A 26,868-nucleotide genomic window follows, 5' to 3' on the forward strand; every position below is an offset into this window, starting at 1 on the left:
GCTGATGGGGGACCTCTGCATGAATCTCTCCTCGCTCCCCGTTCTCTGTCAGTTTTCTCACTCCATTTGGTGCTTGGCTGATTTCTTTATCTCTTCATTTGATGTTTTAGGGTTTCAGGATTGTTGTTTTCTCTGTTCGGCTTAGTTTTTCGGATCTTTGTTGTGGAGGGACGGCGTGGTGCTTCTGCCCAGAGTGCCATTTTCCCGGCTAATCACAACCTTAATGACCTCTTGCTTTCTTCATGTATGGTGTCCTTGATGTCATTCCACAACTCATCTGGTTTTCAGTCATTAGTGTTCAGTGTGTCAAATCTGTTCCCGAGATGGTCTCTAAATTCAGGTGGGATATACTCAAGATCGTACCTTGCCTCTTGTGGACTTCTTCTGATCTTCTTCAGTTTCACCTTGAACTTGCATAGGAACAATTGATGGTCAGTTCCATAGTCGGCCCCTGGCCTTTTTCTGACTAATGATATTGAGGTTTTCCATCATCGCTTTCCACAGATGTGGTCGAATTGATAGCTGTGTATTCCATCTGGCAAGGTACACATGTATAGTCACGGTTTATGTTGTTGAAAGAAAGGTATTCGCAATGAAGAAGTTGTTGATCTTGCAAAATTGTATCATGTGATCTCCAGCATCGTTTCTATCACCAAGGCCATATTTTCCAACTACCAATCCTTATTCTTTCCAAGTTTCTCATTCCAATTACCAGTAATTATCAATGCATCCTGATTGCATGTTCTATCAATTTCAGACTGCAGAAGTTGGTAAAAATCTTCAATTTCTTCTTCTTTGGCCGTAGTGGTTGGTGCGTGAATTTAAATAACAGTTGTATTAACTGGTCTTCCTTGTAGGTGTATGGATATTATCCTATTACCGACAGCATTGTACTTCAGGATAGATCTTAAAGTGATGTTTTAGACGATGAATGCAATGCCATTCCTCCTTAATTTGTCATTCCCGGCATAGCAGACCATAGGATTGTCTGATTCAGAATGACCAGTACCAGTCCATTTCAGCTCACTAATGCCTAATATATCGATGTTTATGTGTTCCATTTCATTTTTAACAAGCTGACAGATGCATGGGGGATTTCTTTAATTAAAGGAAGCAAGTTAAGGAAACTTATTTTTTGAAAAAGGAAAAATCTGAGGAAATAATATGGCAAAACGTTAAGATTTAGAAAAGCTAGATGATGGGTAGATGGGCCTTCATTATATTATCCTCTTACAGTTTACTCCATATTCAAAGTATTGAATATTTTAAAATTAAAAAAAAAAATCTTTTTTAAGCTTGTATTCCTACATAGGCTTCTAATACTTTGTCTCAGTTCCTTACCTCCTGATTATCCAGGAAAATAATGACCCGAGACCTCTCTCTTCTGGTCATGTTTTCCAGTTAGTTTGTTCTGATAACTGTCACTGAAGACTTCTATTAGTACAAAGCTAAGCAAGCTTTATTTATTTTTTCATTGTGCTTTAGGTGAAAGTTTATAGCTCAAGTTAATTTCTCCTGCAAGAATTTATGCACATATTATTATGTGACACTAATTGCAATCCATATAAAGTGACAGCACACTCCTTCTTTCTACCCTGGGTTTTCCGTGTCCCTAAAACCAGCTCCTGTCCATTCCTGCCGTCTCATCCTGCCTCCAGACAGGAGCTGCCCATTTGGTCTCGTGTATCTGATTGAACTAAGAAGCACACTCTTCACACGTATTATTTTATGTTTTATAGTCCAGTCTAATCTTTGTCTGAAGAGTGGGCTTCGGGAATGGTTTTAGTTCTGGGTTAACAGCGTATCTGGGGGCCAGTGGTTTCAGGGGTTCCTCCAGTCTCAGTCAGACCATTAAGTCTGGTCTTTTTACATGAATTTGAAATCTTCTCCACACTTTTCTCCTGCCCCATCAGGGACTCTCTGTTGTGTTCCCTGTCAGGCGGTCATTGGTAGTAGCCAGGCAGCATCTAGTTCTTCTGGTCTCAGCCTGATGGAGTCTTTGGTTTATGTGGCCCTTCCTGTCTTGGGCTAATATTTTCCTTGTGTCTTTGGTGTTCTTCATTCTCCTTTGTGGGTTGGAACCAATTGATGCATCTTAGATGGCCACTCGAAAGCTTGTAAGACCCCAGATGCCACTCACCAAAGTGGGATGCAGAACATTTTCTTAATAAACTTTGTTATGCCAGTTGACCTAGATGTTTCCCGAAACCATGGTCCCTAGATCCCAGCCCCTGTTACTCTGTCCCTCAAAGTGTTTGGTTGTGTTCAGGAAACTTCTTAGCTTTTGGTTTAGTCCAGTTGTGCTGACTTCCCCTGTATTGTGTGTTGTCCTTCCCTTCACCTAATATGATTCTTGTCTACTATCTAGTGAAATTAGTCAGCCACAAAAGGACAAATAGTATATGAGACCACTATTATAAGAACTCAAGAAAACATTCTTTGATGGTTATAGGGTGGGGAGGGAGGGAGAGGGGCATTCACTAACTAGATAGGAATTTACTCACAAGCAAGCTTTGTTTAGATCAGTAACTATTTAAATAGTAATCAGTTCAATACTAAGCATAATATGATAGACCTTTTGTCTCAGCAATTTTTCTGTTTTTGTAAATTTCGCTTTTTTAATTTTCTTTACAAAAGAAGGAGTTTTAGAACGTTGTGGTTGCTGTTGCGTTGATTCCGACTCATGGTGACCCCATGTGACGGAGCAGAACTGCCCCATAGGGTTTTCTTGGCTGTAACCTTTATGGAATCGGATTGTCAGGTCTTTCTCCCATGGAGTGTATGAGTGAGTTCGAACCTTGACCTTTCAGTTAGCAGCCAAACACTTAACCCTTGTGCCATCAGGACTCTTTTTTAGAACATTATATAGTAACAAAGTGAGAAAAATGGATTTGACAGCTATTTAGAGAAAAACTGTCTGTATTCATTGATGTGAATAGATATATTGTTATGCTTTAAATAAAAGCAAGTTATAGAATTTGAAGTTACAATTCAAACCTTTTGATAGTTATTTAACATAAGGTATTTCAAGGCGTGCAACAGAGGCTTAGAGTAATAGCATCTGAAAGGTTCTTAGAGAGCCTTAAATATCACATAGTCCAGCTGCCTGTGTTTGTCTTCCCCTCCACTAAATTTCCACCAAATGGTCATCTAGTCTGTGTTTGAGAAGTTTGAGTAAAGACAGGATATTGCATACAGTGTGTGAAAATCCACTGGACATGTTGAACGTTATACTCATACTTTATCATACCTTAGGTTTAACCAGAGCAATCTCCAGAGGTATCTGTCCCTGCCCTCACTTCCTCATTTTGTCTGCCTGACTTTCTGAATGCATTACAGATCTCAGAACTTAGGGCATATTACCTGGGCTCAAACTATCTTTCTTTTCTCCAGGAGAAGCTAATCCAAGCCCAAACTTCTTCAAATCAGCCTGAAAGATTTCTGAGAACCAATTTAGAGGACTCTGGTTTAGGTGAAGTATTATGGGAAAGCAAGAAATCTGTGGTTTTGCTGGAGAAGCATTACGCTCATGTAATTAAAAACACCCATGGTCCCACCTCTCCGTGTCAGGTTTCACTACAGCTTGCTCAACTGAATATTTTTACTAAATCCCTGTAAACTGGTTACTGGTATCATGAAGATTTGCTTTGGCGATATTAAGTCCTGTGTCATAAAGCTTTTAACTACTGGAAAGACTGGTCTAGTAGGATTGGTCTCAAGTTTGAAGAAAGATTGCAGATATAAAATCTGTTGTGCCTAAATGTTACATTCTGAGTTTAGAATAGGATCTTCAAATATCAGATGGCATTATTTGCCTTTGTATGAGTATTAATTTACATTTTAATTTTCGGTGTATTTTATCTGTGGAAATACCATTGCTATTATTTTAGTGTTTCTACTAGAGCATATTTTGTGGACTTTAACCCTAACACCCTCGTTGCTACATTCCAGTGTCCATCTGAAGAAATGGGTTTGTAAGCACTCAGCTGTCTAAAACCAAACCCCCTCTACCTTCCTCAGCAGAGGTTTTCTGATGTAATTGATGGTATTTCATCGTTCTGCTGCTAGGTTTTTACCACGAACAGAGAGGCAATACCTTGTTTGTTAAAGGGATCTAGTTAGATTGGATGGATGGGTAGAGGACAGGGTGAGTGTCAAAAATAAGCTCTTTTTGGCCATTTTATTATTTAGGAATGGAAAGAAAATTTAATATCAAGAGACATGTATGTATATTTGGAAGTGTTGTTAGATCTTCAAATCTGAGTATAGTTAAATAGAATATTTTTATTGCTTTAAATTTCTACTGCAGTGAAAATTATCTCCCTTGATAGATGATGGATTATTTAATTATGGATACCGGAGCTTCTCACTGTAACGGTCTCTGTGTCAGTGAATTAGAATGCCAGTAATAGTAACAACACCAAAACTAAAACTATACAGAACATACTTTAATTTTTCTTTTATTTCTAGTCACCACTGTAAATATCAGTTACTGTATTGTCTCAGAGTGGGCTGCACATGGGCAAGAAGAGCCCACACCCACCGCCCCCTTCTCCCATTCCAGGTTTAGATTTAAAGTTCCCAATTAATTTAGTAATGATTTTTAGAAATATAACAGAAGCAAGGTGGCCACCCAGAGTAGAAGCCAGAGGCCAGAGTGGTGCGTGTATCAGTACAGCGTCCCAGGACCCTGGGGCACCAGGTAGGGACATACAGTAGCTAGTGACACTCTCCACAGGTGCTAATGTTATGTTGTACTGCAGCGTTTAATTATTCGGGCCTTACGTCACTGTTAAGGAAGAATAAACATCAGTAGTCTTTACCCTCACAGGAAAAGATAGCCAGGTTCCTTGTTCTTCAGCCAAACTTGACATCAAAACAAGAAAGCTGAGTCAGCCTCAAAGCTACTTAGTGTCCTGGAAAAGTCCAGTTCCCTACAAGCTGCCCTCTGACTAATGTGACTTCATTGTGTATGTGAGTTTGGTCGGAGGATCGTGGTTATAAATCTATGTCAGTATAGTTACTGAATTATGAAAGTGTGAATTTACTGCTTCATATATAATTAATGGTGGTCAATAATTCCAGCTATGATAGTGCTAATTAATAATTGCTAAAAGAAATAAACATAATCTTTACTATTGGAGGACCAGTTTTTTAAATGTTCTAGCTCCGTTTGTACTGAAACTGTCACTCCATGCTTTCTTTTCTTTCTTTTTGGCAGTATTTCTGTAGACTAATGGATTTCGATTTAATTATTTACTTGATGTCTTAACAACCAATTATTATCAAAAACCAAACCAAACCCATTGCCGTTGATTTGACTCTGACTTATAGGAACCCTATAGGACAGAGTAGAACAGCTCCATAGGGTTTCCAAGGAGTGGCTGGTGGATTCAAACTGCTGACCTTTTTGGTTAGCAGCCAAGCTCTTATCCACTGTACCACCAATTATGGTTATTCTTTATGACGTTCAAATTGTCCCAAATCTGACTAGTTGGGCTTTGTTCAAGCCTGATCCTTTTTGCACGCCTCCATGAGTCTGGGCGTTTCCTTGCTTCCCATCACCGTGTGATTTTCCCAATCTCACCTCCTGCTTTGGTGCTGTCCGCTTGTAGTCAGGCACTTCAGTAAGGAGGCTTGGTTTAGTAGGGAATATTTAGAAGCCCAGATCTGAGACCAGAGTGTTCATTGCCACTGGTATATCTTTGTTTCTAAGCCTTTTCTGTGGCTAGAGCTTAGGAAGTGTGTGTGTGTGTGTGTGTGTGTGTGTGTGTGTGTGTGTGTTAATCATGAGTTCATGTTGATGTTTCAATTCAGGGTTAATATTACCTGGGTTTTTCATAACTTCCTTGATTTTGAATTGTATTTCTTTTCTCCCACACCAAAAATGTTGGTTCCTAATACCAAAAACAGAACAAAGCCCATTGCCATCGAGTCGATTCCGACTCATAGCAGCCCTATAGGAGAGAGTAGAACTGCCCCATAGGGTTTCCAAGGAGTGGCTGGTGGATTTGAACTGCCGACCTTTTGGTTAGTAGCCAAGCTCTTAACCACTGCACCACCGGGGCTCCTGGTTCCTAATAACATTAATATATTTTTTATTTGTGTGTGTGTGTGTGTGTATTTGTAAATTACACTACCACTACTAGTTCTGATAGTATAACAGCTGAATGAAATAAAAGATTTCCTAGCCCCCCCCCTTTTTTTTTTTGACCTTAGAATGTATCCCATTAAGCATGTATGGTCAGAGTACTCTTTACAAGCCATTTAAAATAATTATTTTCTGTCAGTTGAGTATGTTAGCAATTTGGTAAACTGTTAGATATATTTTTTTCAGTTTATTTTCAATATTAGGATTTTGCGTTTATAGCTTTTTAAATTTATGTTTGAATATGTAGAAAGAGCATTAACACAACTCGAAAGTGAAAACTGTATAGAAAAGTATGCTCAGAGAAGTCTTACTTCCTGTCTGCACCCGCCACTCTTTCTCTACCCCTGACACCCATTTTTGTTAGTTTCTGGTTTATCCCTCCAGTGTTTCTTTTTGCGGAAATAGGCACATATGTATGTACTTGCGTGTGTGTGTGTTTGAGTGAATTTGTCCGGGCGGGGGAGTGGGGGGTTGTGTGTGTTCCCTGTCCTTTCTACTAAATGTCCTGTTCTCTCCCATGCTTTTCTTACTTAATAATATATCCTGGGGACTACTCTACATCAATAGATAGAGATCTTCCTTTTTAAAAAAAAAAACTAGTAATTTTCTGTGTGGATGTATCATAACTTATTCAACTAATCCCCTACTAATGCACATTTGGAAACCCTGGTGGCTTGGTGGTTAAGAGTTCGGCTGCTTACCAAAAGATTGGCAGGTCAAATCCACCAGGCGCTCCTCGGAAACCCGGTGGGGCAGTTCTACTCTGTCCTGTGGGGCAATAGGGGTTAATGCGCATTTGGGTATTTAATACATATACTGGATTATTGTAAAAGTCACCTTTAAAAGGTAGTGTTTCCTTTAAAGAATGCTGTTAGAAGTGACTGATGAGTACGTAAAACGCCGTGTGGTGACTGGCTCACAGTAACTGTAAAGTAAATATTGACTGTGACTGGCTCATAGTAACTGTAAAGTAAATATTGACTGTATTTAACTGCTGTGGTAGCAAGGATCTTACCCCATGTTTCCCTGCCGTAACCTCGAGATTTAGTGCCGTTACTGAGATATATAGTAGGTATTAACATATTTGTTATTGAATGAATAATAGTTATATTTCAAGTCTCATTCCTTTGAAACAGTCTTGAAGAACTGGGACTAAAAGAATACTTTCTTAACATAATAAAGAATATGTAACTCATACTAGTTATCCACATCATATGCAGTTATCACGTTCAACAGATATTTTCATTTTATTTGGCATCAAAATATGAATGCCTGCTATTAACATGCGATTTGACAGTTCCAGCCAATTAGTAAAATTTGAAACAGAAATTACTCATTTCAGAAAAGGGTTGAATTACTTATTTGCTTTGATATAGTTACATATCCATGAAATCCTAAAGGATGAGCTGAAATTCTGCTGAAATTGTTGAGTTCAGTAGATGATCAGATTTGAAATGTGTGGAAAGAAATTGTTTTCCAGTACACCAGTAATGGCCAGTTAAAGCCGTAATGGAAGAAACGCATTGTTTTACAAGAGCAACAACCACCACCACAGTAAAATACCTAACAATGTCCCTACCAAGAAATATGGGGAGTGCATCCTTTTATAAAGAAAATTAGAAAATTTTACTAAGTGGTATTAAAGAATTAGAAAAATAAAGGCATACCCTGTTTCCAGGTGGAAATAGTGTAGAAATTAAAATTCTTCCAAATTAATGTATAATGTTACATTGTTGCAAATACAACTCATTTGTATTTTTTGGGAACAGTGTCAAAATTATTTTACAGTTCATGTAGAAAATGTTGAAAATGAACAGGAACAGGTTAAAGGCTACTGTTTACCAGAGATTCATAGCACATAGTCTGCTAGGAGGAAATAAAACTCATACCAGTTCAATAAAACCCTTCATATAGTGCAGTTAGAGTTCATGTGATGTACTTCTGGATACATCCAGGTATTCTGTAAATCCCTCATTAGCAGTCACATATACTTAGGAAGCAGACAAGGAGGCAGTGGTTTATTTTACAGCAAGGAATCTCAGATGCTGGAGGAGCTATAATTGACCTAGAGCTTCAGAGCATGCCAGAGATAACATCAGAATTATCTTGATGATTCTAAGTAAATTTTCAACAGTTGACATAGGAAAGAATATGTTTCCCATTTCATCTGCATACATTCTAGGTGACCACCTCGTCCTGGTTTGCCTGGATACTTTCCAGATTTCTGCACCGAAAGTTACACGTCCCCGGAAACCTCTCCCCCTGCTCACCCTCAAGGGGTTACTTACCCTTTACAAGAAAGATCCTATATCTGCAAATAATGTTCCCCATAAAATGAAAAGGAACAGACTCCAGTGTCTGATCTGGTCCTTCATAACCCTAAAGGCCCATCTTCGCCACAAGTTACCCTAGGCACCCAGGGTTCCCCCTGGAAGTGCCGTCAGTTCAGAGGGTGCTGTAGGATTTGGGTTCAGTCAAGACTCTTAAGTAGGATTCAGTAAGACACCAGGTAGTCATCTGGAAACTGGAGTTGGAGGACTGAGGCCACATGGCTTAGTCTTCTATCCTGCAACTAATCTCTAAACTCATGATATTTGTTGTGTGTTGGGTTTTAAAGTAATTATCCCTGTAGGCTGCACTCCTCAGCAAAAGCCATTTTTCTAGGAATTTGCCTGTTTTAAATTGTTTCACTGTTGTCTCTCTAACATAGCAATCCGTGGAAATATTTCACTCCATACTTATTTACTTATCTCGTGCTTTGTTCTAAAAAGGTTTTAAGATGATGTATTTAGCACATTATAGAGGAATGTTAGTAGAATACCTGTTTTTCTTCTTCTTTTCAATATTTATGTAACCATTTGGGTGATAACTGTGTTTAGTATCATTACAGGCTTGTCCCCTTTGTAAACGGAGAAGAAGGAAGTTGTTTCTTGTTTTCAGTTGTACTGATGAAATTGCAACATGCTGTGAAAAATTTTCACCACCAAGTAAAATATTTTAGTAAATGACTAGAAATACAAACTATGTTTACACCATTTTAAGGCTTACTTACTTTGAATATCTCCAAAGGAACGTCTTAGAGTAGTAAAACTGTAGTGATACTGTATCCTTAGCTATGTATTGGAAGGTGGCGGCATTACCAAGCTCGATTTAAAGGTCACAGATTCCAACGTTAAATTTGTTCAGAACCCCATCAAGTACAATCACAGACTGGTAAGAAAGTGCGAAATTCTGAGGTTACTTAGGCAGCTACTCCTTCCTAAATTTTTGGTGTAAATTCCCTACAGAACAGAAAGTGTACTTGTATCAGGCAGTTTTAGGGTCAGCCTGTTGAGGTAGCTGTTTATTTTTATTCTAAGTAAAATGTACCTTGTTGCCACAACTAAAGTATTTTCTCTTTATTTATTTTTTTTATTATTTTTTTTTTTTTTAGTGTCTAAAAAACACGGCAAGCTCATTACGTTTTTACGCACATTCATGAAGTCTCGTCCAACGAAACAGAAACTAAAGCAGCGGGGGATCTTGAAAGAGAGGGTGTTTGGTTGTGACCTGGGGGAGCACCTTCTGAACTCTGGCTTTGAAGGTAAAGATAAAATATATCAGTTCATAATCTCAATTACCGACCTCTCCAGACTGGATTTCTGTAAACAGTTAGGAAAGAGATTAGGTGAGCAGTGTGTTGCCTTTCAGTTGAGCAGCTTATGGAACTTTCTCAGGTACTCATTTTAGTGCTTGTACAGTTGAAGAAAACAAGAAGGCTAAGACACATACTTTGACATCAGAGAAGCGTATGATCTATTTAGGAAGAAGAGGACAGTTGCACAAAAGGTATAACAACACTATCATATTGCATTATTTTCATATATGTCTACATGGCTTCTTCAGCCAGTTTTCCTTCTCGTATTTTATCCTAACTTATTTAATTTCTCCTTGGGGAAAAAGTCATAGTTTTGAGACTATAAAATACCAAATCCAATCGCCAAGTTTTATAGCTAAAAATTTAAATTCCTTTCTCTATAAATTAAATTCTAAATCAAGGATTTAGTGGTTGGTTGAGTGGATGGATGGATGGATGGATAGGATTTCCTTTGTTTGTTTTTGTTTTATTAGCACTTTACCGTGTCCTTTCGACATGTTAGAATATTGAGGTATGTACCTAGAATATTGGTAAGTACTTGAAATAGATGATTTATGAAATTCTCAAACATGATGGGAACTTGTCATTGTGTCTTTTGAGAAGACCATTAGTGAAAACCACTGGGAAACACCATTAATATAAAGTCTAAAGTAAGGCCTTTCTCACAGGTTAAAAAATACCAGTGGACATGTAGTGTGTATTTAATACAAACTGCATGTTTCTTGAGAGAGAAGACGAAATACTATTTTAAATGGATGTTATTCTCAAATTAATATCAATGCAGTTCCTAAAAAAAAACAAAACAAAACAAATAGATAAGCAAAAACCCTGAGGATTATTTTTGCATGTGGAAAAATAAAGCAATGAGACTGTCAAAGAGCACTGAAGGGGGAAAAGGTCATGGGACAGGAGATATCTTAACTTCAGCAGACACTAAAAAATATTCAGACCTAGAATGCTGTTAGTGCAGAGGATGAAACGTAAGTGAAATAGCTTAGAATGTTCAGAAATAGTTCTTATGAGATAAAAATTTATTATGATGAAGTATGGTTTAAAACCAGGTCATGAGGAAGAGTTACTTATTAAGTATATATTGAAACAATTAAATAGTGATTTAGAAAAAAAATCATTCCCACTTCATGACACACTGAAAATATACTCCAAATATGTTAAAGAGTTCATTACTTTAAACTTAGAGAAGTAGCAGTGTGAGATTAGTTTGTTTTTGTATGCAAGAGGAGTCACAGCTTTCCCAAGTTTAAGCAGAACGCTTACTACAAAGGAGCAGGTGGCTTCAAATATATAACGCAGATATAATGAAAAATCACCCATGTAAAGAAAAGGGACCATAAACTAAGAAACATACTCATTTTTGGATATGAGGAGATGTCGCTGTTACAGTGTGGAAGACTATCATTTAGATGATGAGAAAATTAAATCCCCAGGTAGAAAAAAGGAGCCCTGGTGGTGCAGTGGTTAAGCGCTCAGCTGCTAACTGAAAGGTTGGCCGTTGGAACCCACCAGATGCCCTGGGGGAGAAAGATGTGACTGTCTCCTTCTGTAAAGATTTACAGCCTTGTAAACCCTATTGGGCAGTTCTGCTCTGTCCTGTAGGATCACTATAGGGTTGCTATGAGTCGGAATCGACAGGACAGCAACAGGTTTTTTTGTTTTTTTTAGCAAAAGGGAGAAAAGATATAAATACATAAGTTTCACAGTTATACCGAAAAGTGTCTATTCTTATTTGTAATCATGGATATGTATCTTTTTGCAATTTTGAGATACTGTTTTACATTGGTAAACGTGGTTAAAATAGCAAAGCTGTGCAAAGTGCCGTTTAAGAGAAGAGTGATTTTTACCAATGGGTAAAAATCGTTGGCTTCAGGTAGCTCTGTGAATTAGTACAGGCATTTTGGAAAGCGTTTGGCACTTCATAGCAAGGGTCTTGAGGTGTTCCTTTCATCTAGCAATTCTGCTCTTCGGAATTATCCTAAGGTTATGTTTCAGTACAAACAAAATGTTCATTACAGCATTATGTATAAAAGCCAAAAAAAAAACAACAAAACAAAATAACGTATAGGGGCTTAATGGTTTTAACTATTAAAAATTTTAAGTTTGAATACAGTATAGAAACCTGAAAAATGTTATATCTAAACAGTATATACATCTTGTGGAAGTCTGGATGCTTAGGTAATACGTGAAATAAATAATAGTTATGATAGAGTAGCAGATGTACAGAATATTTTTATGTTTTTTCTTAGTTGCATTGCCTTTTCAATAAAAAAAAAACAAGAGTATTATAAATGAACTTACAAGACTTCATAATAAAGTCTTGAAGCCTGTCAAGAAGAGAAAAGCCGTACTCAAAAGACTACAAAAAATGTACTTTCAGATTTTCTAAAACAATTACCAGCAAAAGTTAGTGACTTTAGAGTGTAATTGTAATTTGATAAACTTGAAAAGACAGAAGCCTTACTTAAAGATTGACATCAGATATATTCTAGTTGGTGTATTAAAATAATTTCCTGTTTTATCAGGGATGGAGAGTAAATGTTCATTTTGGAGGATATTGATTTGAGTATCCAAATATGCAAATGAAAACTAAAGTAACTGAAGAGGGAAACCTTTGAAGTTTATCAACTAAAATTTTAACTAGAAAAGAAAATGGTATATACTTTTTATATATTAAAGTGATTTATCTTTGATTTAATACATGTGTGAGGAATTAACAGTTTTTAAGTTTTTGAGAATTCATATGTATTGTATAACCCATTGCCACTGAGTCCATTCCTATTCATAGTGACCTTATAGGACAAAGTAAAACTACCCCATAGGGTTTCCAAGGAGCAGCTGGTGGATTCAGTGGATTCGAACTGCCTACCTTTTGGTTAGCAGCCAAGCTCTTAATCACTGCGCCACCAGGGCTCCGTACACTGTATATAGTCTATAATTACAGTTACACCATGTATGTGTGTGTGTGTGTTTGTGTGTATGGGGGAGACATACCATTTTAAAATCTAAATTAAAATAATTAGAATATATTATATATAATATTTTAAAGTCTAAATTAAAAATTGGAATAACTGTGAAGGAGAATGATATATATTATATATAGAATATACAGATATAGTACATATATATATGTATGTATACACCGTTCCTTCTCATGATTCTGTTTTAGTTTAGACTTTAAAATAGTATCGTTACCCTAAATGAAATTGATGGCACTAGATTTTTCTGAGAAAAGCTCCTGTCAGAGTATTGTTTTGCTACATGACTCATTCTCTGAATTGCAAATAGTGTTCCTGGTGAATAATCAGCTGTGGAGAAAGACTGTGCCGCTGTACTCTCTTCACTGTTGAGCACCTCCCTGTTGGAGCAGATAACAGACATGCCTGTCTCTTGTGTCGCGCTGATACCAGCGGCTGACAAGGCAGGCTTTCCCCATTTGTGCTCCCTGGTGCCACGGTTCACTCTGGAGGATCTTCCAGAGTTTCCACTATCCCAGGCTTCAGTGTTTAGAATTGAGTTGATTAAAGATTATTTCACAGTTTTCTGTATAACAAATTTTTTATAAATCTGCCCACATAATACTCTGCTGTGAATTACTGTTGTCTGTGCTGTCGAGTCGATTCTGACTCATAGTGATGCTATAGGACAGAGTAGAATTGCCCCATAGGGTTGCCTAGGCTGTAATCTGTACGTCTTTTCTCCCAAGGAGCCTCTGGTGGGTTCGAGCCTCTGACCTTTCAGTTAGCAGCCTAGTGCCATGCCACCAGGGCTCCTTTTGTTGTGGATAGACTAGTCTAACTTGTTGCTTATGTGGACATCCTTAATTATATAATCAAAGTTTTTTTTATTTGTTTTATCATAGTTTCTTTTTCTTTTTTTATCTGTTAACCGTTGTTCAGTCTTGCTTAGATTTGACCAATAAGTTTCTTTTTTGCCTTTCACTTACGAACATTTTCCAGTTTGATCTACTTCTTTACTGTCAGCCATGCTTGTTAGCTTTCAGGCATCAATTCAGCAAGTTTTAGTTCTACTTTGAAGTTCCGGGTGTGTTGCTATTCTTAGTAAGTATGAGAGGAGAGAACAGACACCAATATATCCTTTCTGAGAATTAACAGGTCTACTGCTGTGTTCATGTATTCTTTATTTATTCCTTCATCATGGTAAAAATCTATTTGAATGGAACAGATAGTTTTCATGTTGTTTTACTTGCTACACATATTGAAATGAATTTTCTTAAAAGTTTGGAATGAGATTACTAGAAAAAAATGTGGTAACTTTGTAGAAAACTATATAAAACTACTGTATATATATATACATACACACACATATAATATGTGTGTATATGTATATATGTGTGTGTGTGTATATATATGTATGTATATATATATATATTTTAATCCAAGGAGAGGAAAATCTGTTGCCTTTACTTATTTCTGTGCTTGAGGTTATTTGGCCCTTTCAACAAGAAGTTTTTTTTTTTTTTTAACTATTGTAGATATTCAGAGATTTTATAATCAGAGCACAGTAGAAAGGAATAAACAAGGTCCAAAGGACTCCGGAAATTAATCATTTAGGTAATGATATTTTCCTCATAAAACATCATGACACATTCTAATGACTAACACTGTACTGAACTCCTAGTCTTCCTTCCTTCTCACTCACGAAGCCATGTCCCTGAGAAGGGATGACTTTTTCATCTGTATCCTTAATGCTAGCATGATGCTTGGCATATAAAATAGACCTAGTGACTAAATGTTGGACGGATGGATGGACTGACAAACGGACGGATGGATGGATGGACGGACGGACAGAACAGAAATTGAACCAAACTGTCAAGAAAAGTCAAGGACTAATACATGGGGTCTCCATAAGTCAGAATCAACTCAACAGCAACTAATCACAACAACAATTCTTGTTATATTTGCTTATATTTATTTTAGCCATGATTCTGATCATTAGTTTTAATTTAAACATTTACTTATTATATTGCTATATGATGATTTTTAAAATATTAAGTTGAAGCGGATTCGAAATGTAATATTTGGAGCCTGTGTGAAGAATTCCTTAGGTCAAATGGTCTTTTGGAAGAACCGTTTTAGTAGTTTCTAATGTTATATTCTGACTAGGTGAGTCATTACTTAGTGTGCGTTTGGCTGGTTTGTTAGAAGGTTTGGGAGGAAACATGTCTAATAAAATGCTTTTTTTCAAGGATTTCTTCCAAGGTATAATATATTGGGTTCTTGTATTGCTTTTATACATGTTAGTGAGAAAGGAAACCATATCTTTTCTCTTTTTATCTTCTGACACTGTTCTTAAGTTTCTACTCTCTTCTTCATAATGAAAGTTCATGCTTTTCATTTTGTTGCCTATTTTTATTAAATATTTCATTTGTCTTTCTTAAGATTATAATAACTATGTTCAATTACAGAGTTGTTTATTAAACCCCATTATGTGATTGTTTTATGGACATTCAGTCCTTTTACTTAGGGAATATAAAATGTAAAGAAACAATTCATATGTTTTCCATGAAATATTATGTTTGTAGAGGTTTAGCCATAATATCAGGGAAAGAGCTCTAGATCTCTGTATTTTTGAAATTTTCTTATTTGTGTGGGAGAAGATAAACAGGTACGAGTCTAATATCACATGGGTGTGAGAGTCCCAGAAAAGTTATGTGTATTTTGTTATAGATGCTAACTTACTTTGATGAAAGCTTTGTCATGCATGTTAGAAGAACCATTTTAGAAGTTTCTAATGTTTTATTTTGACTGAGTGAGTCATTGTTTAGTGTGCATTTGGCTGATTTGTTAGAGGGTTTGGAGGGATTTTATAATGCATAGTAGATTTTACAGAAGTAAAATGCTGGGCTCTGAAAGGTTTTCTTTCAAGCAAACCTTTTTTATTCCTGATTGAGTTAGCATGTGTAATAAGAAGCGTCTTTTAAGGAAAGAAACTCTTTTTCTTTCTTAAGGAATTGCTGTTTATCGCAATAATATCTAAATATATTTCCTTTGAAGTAGATAAAAATTTCCCAGCCTCAATTTTTATTCTTCCATCTCTAGGTTTGTAAGATAGAAACCTAAAGCACTAATAGCCCTAGAAACCCTTAACTTATACAGATATTTTATATTTTGCAGATCGTTTTGATATGGATTGCTTTCACTATCAGCAGCAGTCCACAGGAAATACCCGACAGCTCTCCCTGCCTTTCATCCCACTACAGAAACATAGTTCCTTTCTTGTTGCTATAAGTTTTGGACATTCTTAGAGATAGAAAGCATACAACTAAGAATGAATACAGAGCTGTATGAAACTCGACTGGTTTGATCAGATAACTTTTTCGGCTCCCAGGGCACCTGTCAATTAACTCCTTTGCTAATTTTGTGCTTTGTGTCAGTCAGTCTCGGGAGTTTTGAGTATTCAGAACAGATGATAGTGCCCTTTAAGAGCTCACAGTCCAGAAGGGGCAATAATAGTGTAAACAAATAAATGGTCATTCAAAATGGTATGTGCTGCGGCTGCCCCTGCTTGCGGGTATTCAAAGAAGGCCTGTCCAAGAGTGATTGTTGCCTGGGTTTTGAAAAATAGCCAGTTTTCTATAAGAAGATGATGGTAGAGGGAAGTCCATGTAGAGGAAATTGTTTAGCAAAGGAGTTAGAGAATAACTGGTTTGTATGGCTAAATGTGAGACTTCATTAGCCTGGAGTTGTAAAATATGCAAATATGGTAATCGTAAATGGAGTGTAAATTGTAAAGGACCTCATCTACCAGACAGTGTATTGCAGCGGTTCATGAGTTGGACTGCTTGAGTTAGAAACTCATTTCCACCATTGCTTCCTGCTTGCCTTCAGGTAAAACATCATCTCACTAAGCCTCAGCTTCCTTTCTGTAAAATCAGGAAAATTGTAATACCTTCCACATAGGATCTCTGTGAGAATTAAATGAGAGTTATCATTGTAAAACACTCAGCCTGGAAAATACTAGGTGCTCAGTAATATTAAGATGCTTTTTAAAAATTATTCAAAGTTAAGGAGTTTTAAGTTTTAAATATAAACAATAGTAGGATCTAACAGAATTTAAAAGATGGACTGCAGGAGGGACAAGAGAAAGCAGGAAAACCTGGGAAAATTCTGTTGTGATAGTTAAAGAATAATATACTGATATACTATTTAAATGAAATCGTTAGTTAAAATTATCTTATTTAAAATATTGAATTTAGTTCGTTTGCCACTCTGAATGTTTTATCTCTGGTGTTGTAGTTCTTTGCAGAACAAATAATATTCTTCCAAGCATTTCTTTTCAGGAATTTTAACTAATACTATCAAATGAACACATGTAAAAAAGTCTGTAAATTCATCAAACTGCATTGCAAAAAAATAATGTTCAAATTTTAACGATTATAAATTTGTGAATGGTCATGTATATATTTATCATATACTTTGAAAGTATCGTTCTAGACCATAGGTCTCTGGATAGCCCCCGACTTGTATCAGATAGTCTATGCGTACAGAGAGTGCCCTTCTTTCTGCTTATCCTCAGGGTGCTGCTGAGCAGGAACAGCAGTAAATCTAAGGCTGGGCAGGAAGGTAGAAGAGTCCCGCTTTTTTTTAATTACTTTGTCCTTTGCATTAGGTTGTTTTCTTTATTGTATAAAATTAGAATTAGCCCTAACTATGAAACGATAAGGGAAGATTTTTTAGAAGTGAAAACTTGCAGCACTTAGAGGCAATTATGGTGCATTTACTGTGTATAGAATTCAGCTGAACAGGCACGTTGTTTCCGTCTGGTGTGTTGTGAGTACTGTGTGACCCAACCTGATCGACTCTGCTGGAAAGATGTCTTAGGGAGCCTGTCCTGATAATGTGCCGACTCTACCACTGACCGACGTGTCCTGGATGGACTGTTCAGGAGCTAGTCATCTAGTTTAGAGGCAAAATTAAGTAAATATGCCCTCATCGTTTTTTGTCGTAAATTACCCTACCGCTTTTAACTTTAATTTACAAATTTTGTTTTGCTTATGAAAATTGAGAGGTTCTCTTATTTTTGCGTGACTTTGATTCCAGTGAATACTCCTAATCTGTGCCTTTAAAAATTATCTTTAGTGCCCCAGGTTCTTCAGAGCTGTACAGCGTTCATTGAGAGATATGGCATTGTGGACGGAATATATCGTCTCTCTGGGGTTGCCTCCAATATCCAGAGACTACGGTAAAACCTTCTGTGGCATTTTTCTCTTTCATGCCTAATATAACTCAATAAAATGAAATTAGTTCAAAATTGCGTTACCTACTTTGATAACTGTTTCTTTCAGCAACAGTTTGAATAAGATAGGAAATAATATCCATATTGTTTTCTGTATGTATTTTCCTAACTGGCATGTCTTCATCTGTATTATCAGAAAACCATGCCTTCTTAACTTCTTTACTTCTATTTTCTCTGTTTACACTGTTTGAACATTTTAGCACATTGAGACATTTTTGAACCTATGACAATATGAGAGATAAAATTTACATTATAATAAAATTATTCTTTAGTTCATAATTAAATTTTTTAAACACATTTTACTGTGTTTAAGGAGAGTTTACATAGCAAATTAGGTTCCCATTTAACAATTTCTACATAAAGTATTCAGTGATATTGGTTACATTTTCCACAATGTGTCACTGTTCTCATTCATTCCATTCTGGTTGTATCATTTCCAGTACTCTAGTTTCCCTGCCCCCCTTAACCTTCTCATCTTTGCTTTAGAGTAATTTTTGACCATTTTGTCTCCTGTATTTGATTTTTTTTTTTTTAAGAAGCTCATTACTTACAGGTAGTATTCTTTATTTTATGATCCAATCTGTTATTTAACTAACACGTGACCTCAAGGGATAATTTTGGTTTAAGGTTTAAAGTGTATCTCGGCGATAGTCTCGGGTAGTCCTCTAATCTCAGCTGGTCCGGTGAGCCTGGACTTTTTAAGACTTGGAGTTCTTTCCCATTCTGTAAGGATCCATCTAATGTGGCCATGATTAGAACAGTCGGTAGTTGCAGCAAAGCACCATCTAGTTCTTCTGGTCTCAAGGTAGATGAGGCTGTGGTTGGTGTTGACTGTTAGCTCTGTGGACTAGTTTCTTCTCTAAGTCTTTGTTTTCCTTCTTTCTCTTTTCTCCAAACAAGTAGAGACCAATAGTTGTATCTTAGATGGCCACTCATAAGCTTTTAAGACACCAGATGCTACTCACCAAAGTAGGATATAGGATATTTTCTTTATAAACTATATTATGCCAATTGAGCTAGATGCTCCCAGAGACCAGTGCCTACTCTCTTGACAGTTCTTCCTCCTTGCCTTCCCCACCCATCCCTCGTACCCACCAGTGAGCATTGGTCTCTGTATGTGTATCTGTTTTTTGTCTTCTTTCATTGTACAATATCTGTCCTTTTGTGATTGACTTATTTCACTCACCATAATGTCCTACAGATTCATCCATGTTACATGATATTTTGAAGACTCATCATTATTCTTCATGGCTGCATAGTATTCCATTGTATGTATTTACCACATTTTGTTTATCCATTCATCTGTTGATGGGCACATAGGTTGTTTCCATCTTTTTGCTATTGTGAATAATGCTGCAGTGAACATAGGTGTGCATATTCTTGCCACTGCTGTTAGATCTCTAGGGTATATACCTAGAAGCGGAATGGCTGGAGCATGAGGCATTTCTGTTTCTAGCTTTTTGAGGAAGTGACATACCGTTTTCCATAGTGGTTGAACCATTTTACAATCCCACCAGCAGTGGATAACTGTTCCAATCTCCTCGAACCTTGCCAGGATTTGTTGTTTTCTGTTTTTTTTTTTTTTATCTTTTTTATCAATGCCATTTTTCCAGGAGTGAGATGGTATCTCATTGTTGTTTTGATTTGCGTCTCTCTAGTCGCTAATGACTGCAAGCATCTTTTCTTGTGTTTGTTGGCCAGTTGAATGTCCTCTTTGGTGAACTGTCTGTGTCTTTTGCTCATTTTTTAATTGGATTGTTTGTCTTTTTGTTGTTGAGTTTCATAATTAAAATTAATAGAAGTGAAACCTTTTCTAATCTCCTTTGCCCCATTTCTGTAGTGCATGCTCAGGTGTGCATGTGTTACCTCCCAACATCTTCTCAGAGACTAAAGGAGTGGTTTCCTGTACACCAGCAATAGAAATTTTATTTTTGCTTAATCTCTTAGATTCCAGTCTGTTCTTTATGTCATTGTTCTGTCTTTTTCTCTGTGGTGCAGGGTAATTGCCGTTACCCTATAGGGATTTTAATTGACTACAGAGCTCGTCTCTGAAGACTATCTGTTTCCAGGAATGCTTGTCGGAAAAAACTGTATTTGCTTCTTGTACTAAAGACGGTTTCAGTCTTTAGCTTCAGACACAGTAAATCTCGTATTCAGATTGTCTCCACACATTAATTTCTGGTGTTTTCTTGCCGTGTCTGTGGATTTATGTTAATCGACCTCCTGAAGAAAGGGAGCTTAATCTGCCTTAGTATTCTGAGCACAACTTTCATTTCACCCACTTCAGTGCTACAGGTTTTACTCTCTAATGAAATGTAATTCTTGCTGGGAATTTCTTCCTGTGGATTCTGGCCTCCTTCCCTCTCTTCAGTGAAGGGTTACTGAGCCGTACAAATTATATCTGAGCATTTTCTCTACATAGTTCTTCAGAGATCAGCTGCCACTCAACCCTAGGTTCTAGAATCACCAAAATGTTAGAAATTAGGGCTTCTGTTTTCAGTTTGATGTGGTAAGAGCTGCTCATTCATATGAGTTTCAGAGATTGTTGCTCATTGTAATATTAAAGCTACACCCTTAATTTCCACATGAAAAGATACTTGTTTTATGATCAGACATCCGATTACTGCTGAAGTTCAAATATAACTTTTAAGGAACATTCTCATTTGAAGAAAATTGTTAACTCACTACGGTAGAGGTTAGGACTTCGGGCCTTTTCTTGTTTTTGGGTTATGCATTTACTTTTCTTCAATAAAATCATGTGGTTTCGTTTCTCTCACCTGTTTTTGTTAGCCATGAATTTGACTCTGAACATGTTCCCGACCTGACAAAAGAACCTTATGTTCAGGACATCCATTCTGTCGGCTCCCTTTGCAAGCTGTATTTCCGAGAGCTTCCAAACCCCCTGCTCACGTATCAGCTATATGAGAAATTTTCTGTAAGTACAAGGCAGTTTTGGATCAAGTTCTTTCTGGAGCTTTGTTATGGTTTTATTTTAAACACCATAAAGATTGGTTTGGTAACATGTGAGAAGTAGTTCTGTGACTAAAAGGGCTCCTTTTCCTTTTTTGAAACAATTGTTGCTCGCTAGTCCATGGTCTGCTGTTTTCACTCAGTCATTCTTCTAGTTTCTGACTTGGAGCCATTGACCTCATCTCCCTTAATATTGATTATCAGCAAGCTTTTGTCAAAACAGCGATATTTTTATAGATTTTAATGTCCACGTAGTGTGGAGAAACAAAGTTTAAATTCTTTGATACTGTGTTGTATTTCCTCATTTAGCATCAAAGAGTAGAACGAGTTAATCTGACAGTGAAAACTGAATTGTAAGTGAAGAATTTTCATTTTTACAAGCCACGCCTACTGGTTAATGGTGCGTTATGATTGTTGCAGGATGCTGTTTCGGCAGCAACGGATGAAGAAAGGCTGATAAAGATTCATGATGTCATCCAGCAGCTCCCCCCGCCACACTACAGGTAAGCCAGGTGTTGTGAAGCACCAGCCAAAGGTGTAAGTCAGTTGATGTATAAAACTAGTTTTTCTCTTTGGGTTTTTAATTATTTAAACTTCTTTGGAGTTGTTTTTTTTCCCAGAACAAATTTCATTAATAAATACATACATTCAGCTTTATATTTATTTACTTGTCTTTGTATTCCTGGGGCCTGGCACAGTGCTTGGCATCTAATAGGTATTTAGTAAATATTGAATGAATGAATGAACGAACGAATGGTTGACTAAGCCTGTTTTGTTTTTTTCTTTTAGGTTTTGGTGTCGTTTACTGATTTTGTTAAAGTTGTTGCTAGGTGTTGATAGATGAACGAATGTTATCTTTGGTTGTTTTAATTTGTATTTCTTTCCCTTCCCCGACTTGTTCCTCTTCTGAATAACAAAATATTATATTGTTTCCTAAACACATTTCTCAAATTCTCACCTCTGTGTAGTCTCCAGACCAGTCTCTCTTCTATCTGTCTGTCTGTCCGTCCTTCCTTATTTAGTCTTGTGTGGGATGGACAGAGAATTACGGTTGTCACTGTAGATCAGAGCAGCTACAGTAGATGGTGCTGAGCGAGCAGGGCTTTGGAGCCAAGCTGGCCTTGATTTCAGTCACAGCACTGCCACTTCTGCTCTTTTTAGGGTCATTTATTATGAGAACTAAATGAGATAACCCGTAAAAGCATCTTGAGAGTGCTTATTGTCTAGTTGTTATCTTCCCTTTCCTGTCAGATTCGTGTCAGGCCCGTCTGAATCCGTCTGAATCTTTAAGCACGTATGTGGGCCAGAGTTGAACTTTCATCAGAACTGTTTAGATAATGGAGCCTTATACTGCCAGCTCTCATTCATTGTCTTTGATAGTTTTAATCCCTATCCAGTTAGCAGGGGACACGTTGAGAAGATAGGGTAACTGATAGATAATACCTCTGTGTGTGTGTGTATTTGTCTGTTTTAATTTACATTTAAACTGATCATGTTTTACTTCCAAAAATGTTCTTCCCTGTTATTTAGTCTCAGTATATATGGGATTGTTTAAATAAGGAAAACTTCGAATGGACAAAATAAACTGGGTTATTAGATTTCAAGTAGGCTGTTTCAAAGGCACATTATTTGCTGAAATCCGCTCCCCTTGGTACCTATGGGGGTTTTTCTTTCAGCTAGTTTCAGACGGGTTAGATGCCGTTCTCCTTCTTCATAGAAGAAGAGTTTAAACCTGTCCTGTTAGTGTTTCCGCTGCAAACAGAACAGCGTTAGCGTCACGGTATCATCTGGAGCAGAAATGAGCTCTGCTGGAGGAATCACTTCCCGGGTATCCCGGAAACTCTACACCTGACGGCCAGGAGCAGAGGTTCCTGAAGTTCTGTTAAAAACCAAGGCTGGTTCTCCCAGAGCCAGTCCTGTCTGAGACTCATTTCATACTGTGCCTGCGTCACGTGTTTGTTCTGTGTCCAGAACATTCTTCTAACACTTCTGTAGTAACAACAATATGCAAACCTAATAGCAGAAAAATGTACTGGATTTTGTAAGACCTCTTTTTCCATTTTGCTATGGACCACTTAGAAATGAATGAGTGGGCTTTTTTATGTTCTGCACTGGTACAGTGTTTTCTTTCTGCTAATATGTTGTTTCATTTTCCAGAACACTGGAGTTCCTGATGAGACACTTGTCTCTTCTAGCTGACTATTGTTCCATCACAAATATGCACGCAAAAAACCTAGCAATTGTTTGGGCTCCAAACCTGCTCAGGTAATTTACACTTGACGTTATAGCCTTAAGTGGAATTAGTCATCTTCAGTAAAAGTCTAATTCATCAGCGTTCCTTAGGGAAAATTTAAAAAGGAAAACTAATCTGCTCTTTTTATGAGCTTCTCCCTAAAAGAGGCAGCTGAGGCTTAGTCAGGGAACTGTAAAATTCTGATTTCTTCCTTTGGTTTGTTGGTGATTTACACGTTAAAAAAAAAAAAGTCCTTTAAGACTGCTAGCTTTGCCACTCTCTGATGGGAGTGTTGTTCACCTCACAGGTCAAAGCAGATAGAATCTGCCTGCTTCAGTGGGACGGCGGCTTTCATGGAAGTGAGAATTCAGTCTGTAGTTGTGGAATTTATCCTCAATCACGTGGATGTTCTCTTCAGTGGCAAAATCAGTGCCGTCATCCAGGAAGGGGCAGGTATGGCTAACGCGGATTTTGTCTCCTACGAGGAAAGTATTTATAAACTTCTAACAGAATGGAAAATTGTGAATTTCCTACCTAAATTTAAAAAAAAAACGTTAGGTTTATATTTAGCAGCTAATTTTTATCTGTTTTCCAAAATGCACAAATTTAACAGTTATTTTGTGGTATACAGTGAATACTACATACTAGACCTGTTGTCATATTAACTTTATGACATATTTAAAAAATAACGTGGCACCTGTGATTTATATGTATATAAAGGTCATAATATGGAACAGAAAAAAATTTTTCCAAAACTAAAAACAGCTGCGTAATAGCCTTTTCTGATACCTTTTAAGACAAGAAAATAGTTAAGCTGCTTAAAGAATTTCAAAAATATATATATAAGTGTTAACAACCTAGTATATCATCTTCTATTCCTTACTTAGTATAAAGCACTATTATTTTTGCTATTAAAAAAATGGTGAAGACTATTTAAAACAACACAGATAGGTAGATAGATGGGGAGACAGATCAGATGCACACACATGTTTTCTCCCCTCTGTGCCAAAATGTTTGACTCTCTTCATTGCTCTCCTTTTCCATCAAAAGCTTCTCTGTCAAGGCCCAAGTCCTTGCTGGTTTCTTCTCCTTCCACCAAGCTGCTGACGTTGGAAGAAGCCCAGGCACGAACACAGGCTCAGGTCAACTCTCCGATTGTAACTGAAAATAAGTACATTGAAGTAGGAGAAGGACCTGCTGCACTTCAGGGGAAATTTCATACTATAATTGAGTTTCCACTTGAAAGGTAAAATTCATTAAATCTTTGTCAGAATCGGATTTTCCTGGCCATGTAGTATTGTTTTTATTTCACTTTTAATTTTGTATTTTAGTATTACTATATTAATTCTAAGGAGCCCTGGTGGAGAAGTGGTTAAGTACTCTGCTGCTAACCAAAAGGTCAGTGATTTGAACCCACCAGCTGCTCTGTAGGAGAAAGATGTGACATTCTGCTTCCAGAAAGATTCCAGCCTTGGAAACCCTATAGGGAAGTTCTACTCTGTCCTCTAGGGTTGCTATGAGTTGGGATTGACTCGATGCCAGTGGATTTGGTTTTTATATTAATTCTGGAGCAATCCCAGAAAAAACAGTTTATTTGAATATGGATAATGCTTAATTCTCAGGCAAGGATGCATATGATTCTAAGTAAAGCATCACATTACATAATTTTTTAAAAGAAGATCAATTGTGTAGGTAGGGAAAATTGCTAGGAAAAATTATACACTTCTACTATATAAGCTTTGATTTTCTCTTTGAGATATGTTATCTAGAAGTTTGTTGAGAAATAAGCTGTTTTGGAGTAGCTTGTTCTGGAAGTAGTGCGTGAACTTGTTTGCCGTGGGTCCTGCGTGAAGGTTAGAATAGATCAGTGGGTCTCGAGTGTGGTCTCCTGGCCAGCAGCCTCGGCATCGTCTGGTGATTGTTAGAAGTGCAATTTCTTGAGCCCCACTCTGGACCCACTGAATCAGAAACTCTGGGCACAGGGCCCAGCATCTGTCTGTTAAACAGGTGATTTGGATCCTTGCTAAAGCTTGAGAGTCACTGCTATTTACTCTTAATGTCCCTTCCAGCTCTGAAATTCTATTCTCTGGAGAAGTGATAATAATAGCATGGTTTCTGTATCTTCTCTACTAAGTTACATTATGAAGACTGTTGTATGTCCAAGTTCTTTAGGATGTCTCTGCTACTCCCTCGCTGTTACATATGAATGTAAGGAGTCCAGCCTCCTGGATTAGGTGGTGCTAACAATAATGTAGAATCTATTCTTTTTACATTTTGTGTACCCCTCTAACTTCCTTTCACTTCACATGACTAACAAAAAGAGCATACTCTTACTTCATCATCCCGAGGTATCTTCAGCTTCTTGATTTTATACTTTAGCTCCGTAATTTTTTCAGAAATCTCTTTATGGGGTTGCTGTTGTTGTATACCAAGTCAATTCCAACCATATGACGGAGTAGAACTGTCTCCATAGGGTTTTCTTGGCTGTAATCTTTACAGGAGCAGATCACCAGGTCTTCCTCCCAAGGAGCCGCTGGTGGGTTCGAACCGCTGACCTTTTTAGTTAGCAGCCCAGCACTTAACCATTGGGCCACCAGTGCTGTCTATTACTGTTAGTGGTTAGCTGGTTTAAGATAGACCTGGCTTTCAGTCCTGACTCGACCATTTACTAGTTTTATAAATTTAAGGAAGTTACTTAGACTTCTTAGTGTCTTAATTTCCTCAGCTGTAAAATGAGAGTAAGAGCACCTGCCTCATCTGGCTGCATGCCTACATACGGTAGGTGATGCATCTGAAGCCCTTAGCGCAGCGCCTGCGTGTCTACATACGGGAGGTGATGCATCTGAAGCCCTTAGCGCAGTGCCTGCGTGTCTACATACGGGAGGTGATGCATCTGAAGCCCTTAGCGCAGTGCCTGGCATTCCGTGTGTGCTAGTTATTATTAGTACTTTTCTCTGCTCACAGCTAAAGTCATTTTCTTTAACTCTGTTTTATTTGGGTATCTTAGTATTTCCTATTCCCAGAAATTTCTTATTTCCCAGATTGTGACCTTGGATCTAAATATGATGATCTGTATAAAAATTTATGTTTGTGAGGCTGGTTACTAATGTTAAAATCTACGTGTAGAGTTTCCGTTCCATGCTTTTGTTGCGGTCGGGTTGGACCGTGTCGAGCGTACTCTGCGGAAGGTGAACATCTGTTTACTGTTTCAGCCTGTGTCTCTCCAGGCTGTTTGCCTCTCTCCATCTTTGCTCATCTCTTTTTAAACGTGAATAAAGACAGCTAGTCCGTCAGGCATCTTCATGCAGATGAATTAATTTCTCTCTCATAGGAGGAGGCCTCAGAATAAAATGAAAAAGTCTCCGGTGGGCAGCTGGCGTTCCTTTTTCAATTTGGGGAAATCGTCATCTGTTTCCAAACGAAAGCTCCAGCGAAACGAGAGTGAGCCTTCTGAGATGAAAGCTGTCGCTCTGAAAGGTTAGTGCCATTTGCAGGGGCTTCCTGGTGCCAGTCCTGTACCCTGAGCACACGTTCCAGGTGCTATCAGACAGGCTTCAGGAGAGCGTGTACATGGTGTGTGCCTGTACATGAACCGTGTTCCTGTAC

At 37.5% G+C, this 26,868-nt stretch overlaps 1 protein-coding gene across 2 annotated transcripts in view; it reads left to right on the top strand.

Moving 5' to 3' along the window:
* The window catches only part of ARHGAP32 (Rho GTPase activating protein 32), a 301,914-nt gene that overhangs the window by 259,865 nt on the left and 15,181 nt on the right, over positions 1 to 26,868 (top strand). For both annotated transcript variants that reach the window (XM_012556402.2, XM_004379330.2), the window contains 8 exons: positions 9,585 to 9,734; positions 17,903 to 18,005; positions 20,850 to 20,994; positions 21,450 to 21,532; positions 23,187 to 23,294; positions 23,570 to 23,715; positions 24,313 to 24,508; positions 26,594 to 26,739. In XM_012556402.2, the coding sequence (XP_012411856.2) occupies positions 9,585 to 9,734; positions 17,903 to 18,005; positions 20,850 to 20,994; positions 21,450 to 21,532; positions 23,187 to 23,294; positions 23,570 to 23,715; positions 24,313 to 24,508; positions 26,594 to 26,739 (1,077 nt within the window). The remainder of the gene's footprint in view (positions 1 to 9,584; positions 9,735 to 17,902; positions 18,006 to 20,849; positions 20,995 to 21,449; positions 21,533 to 23,186; positions 23,295 to 23,569; positions 23,716 to 24,312; positions 24,509 to 26,593; positions 26,740 to 26,868) is intronic.

Source organism: Trichechus manatus, unplaced genomic scaffold (assembly GCF_000243295.1).
Source record: "Trichechus manatus latirostris isolate Lorelei unplaced genomic scaffold, TriManLat1.0 scaffold00064, whole genome shotgun sequence".
In the NCBI taxonomy this organism is placed as follows: Eukaryota; Metazoa; Chordata; class Mammalia; order Sirenia; family Trichechidae; genus Trichechus; species Trichechus manatus.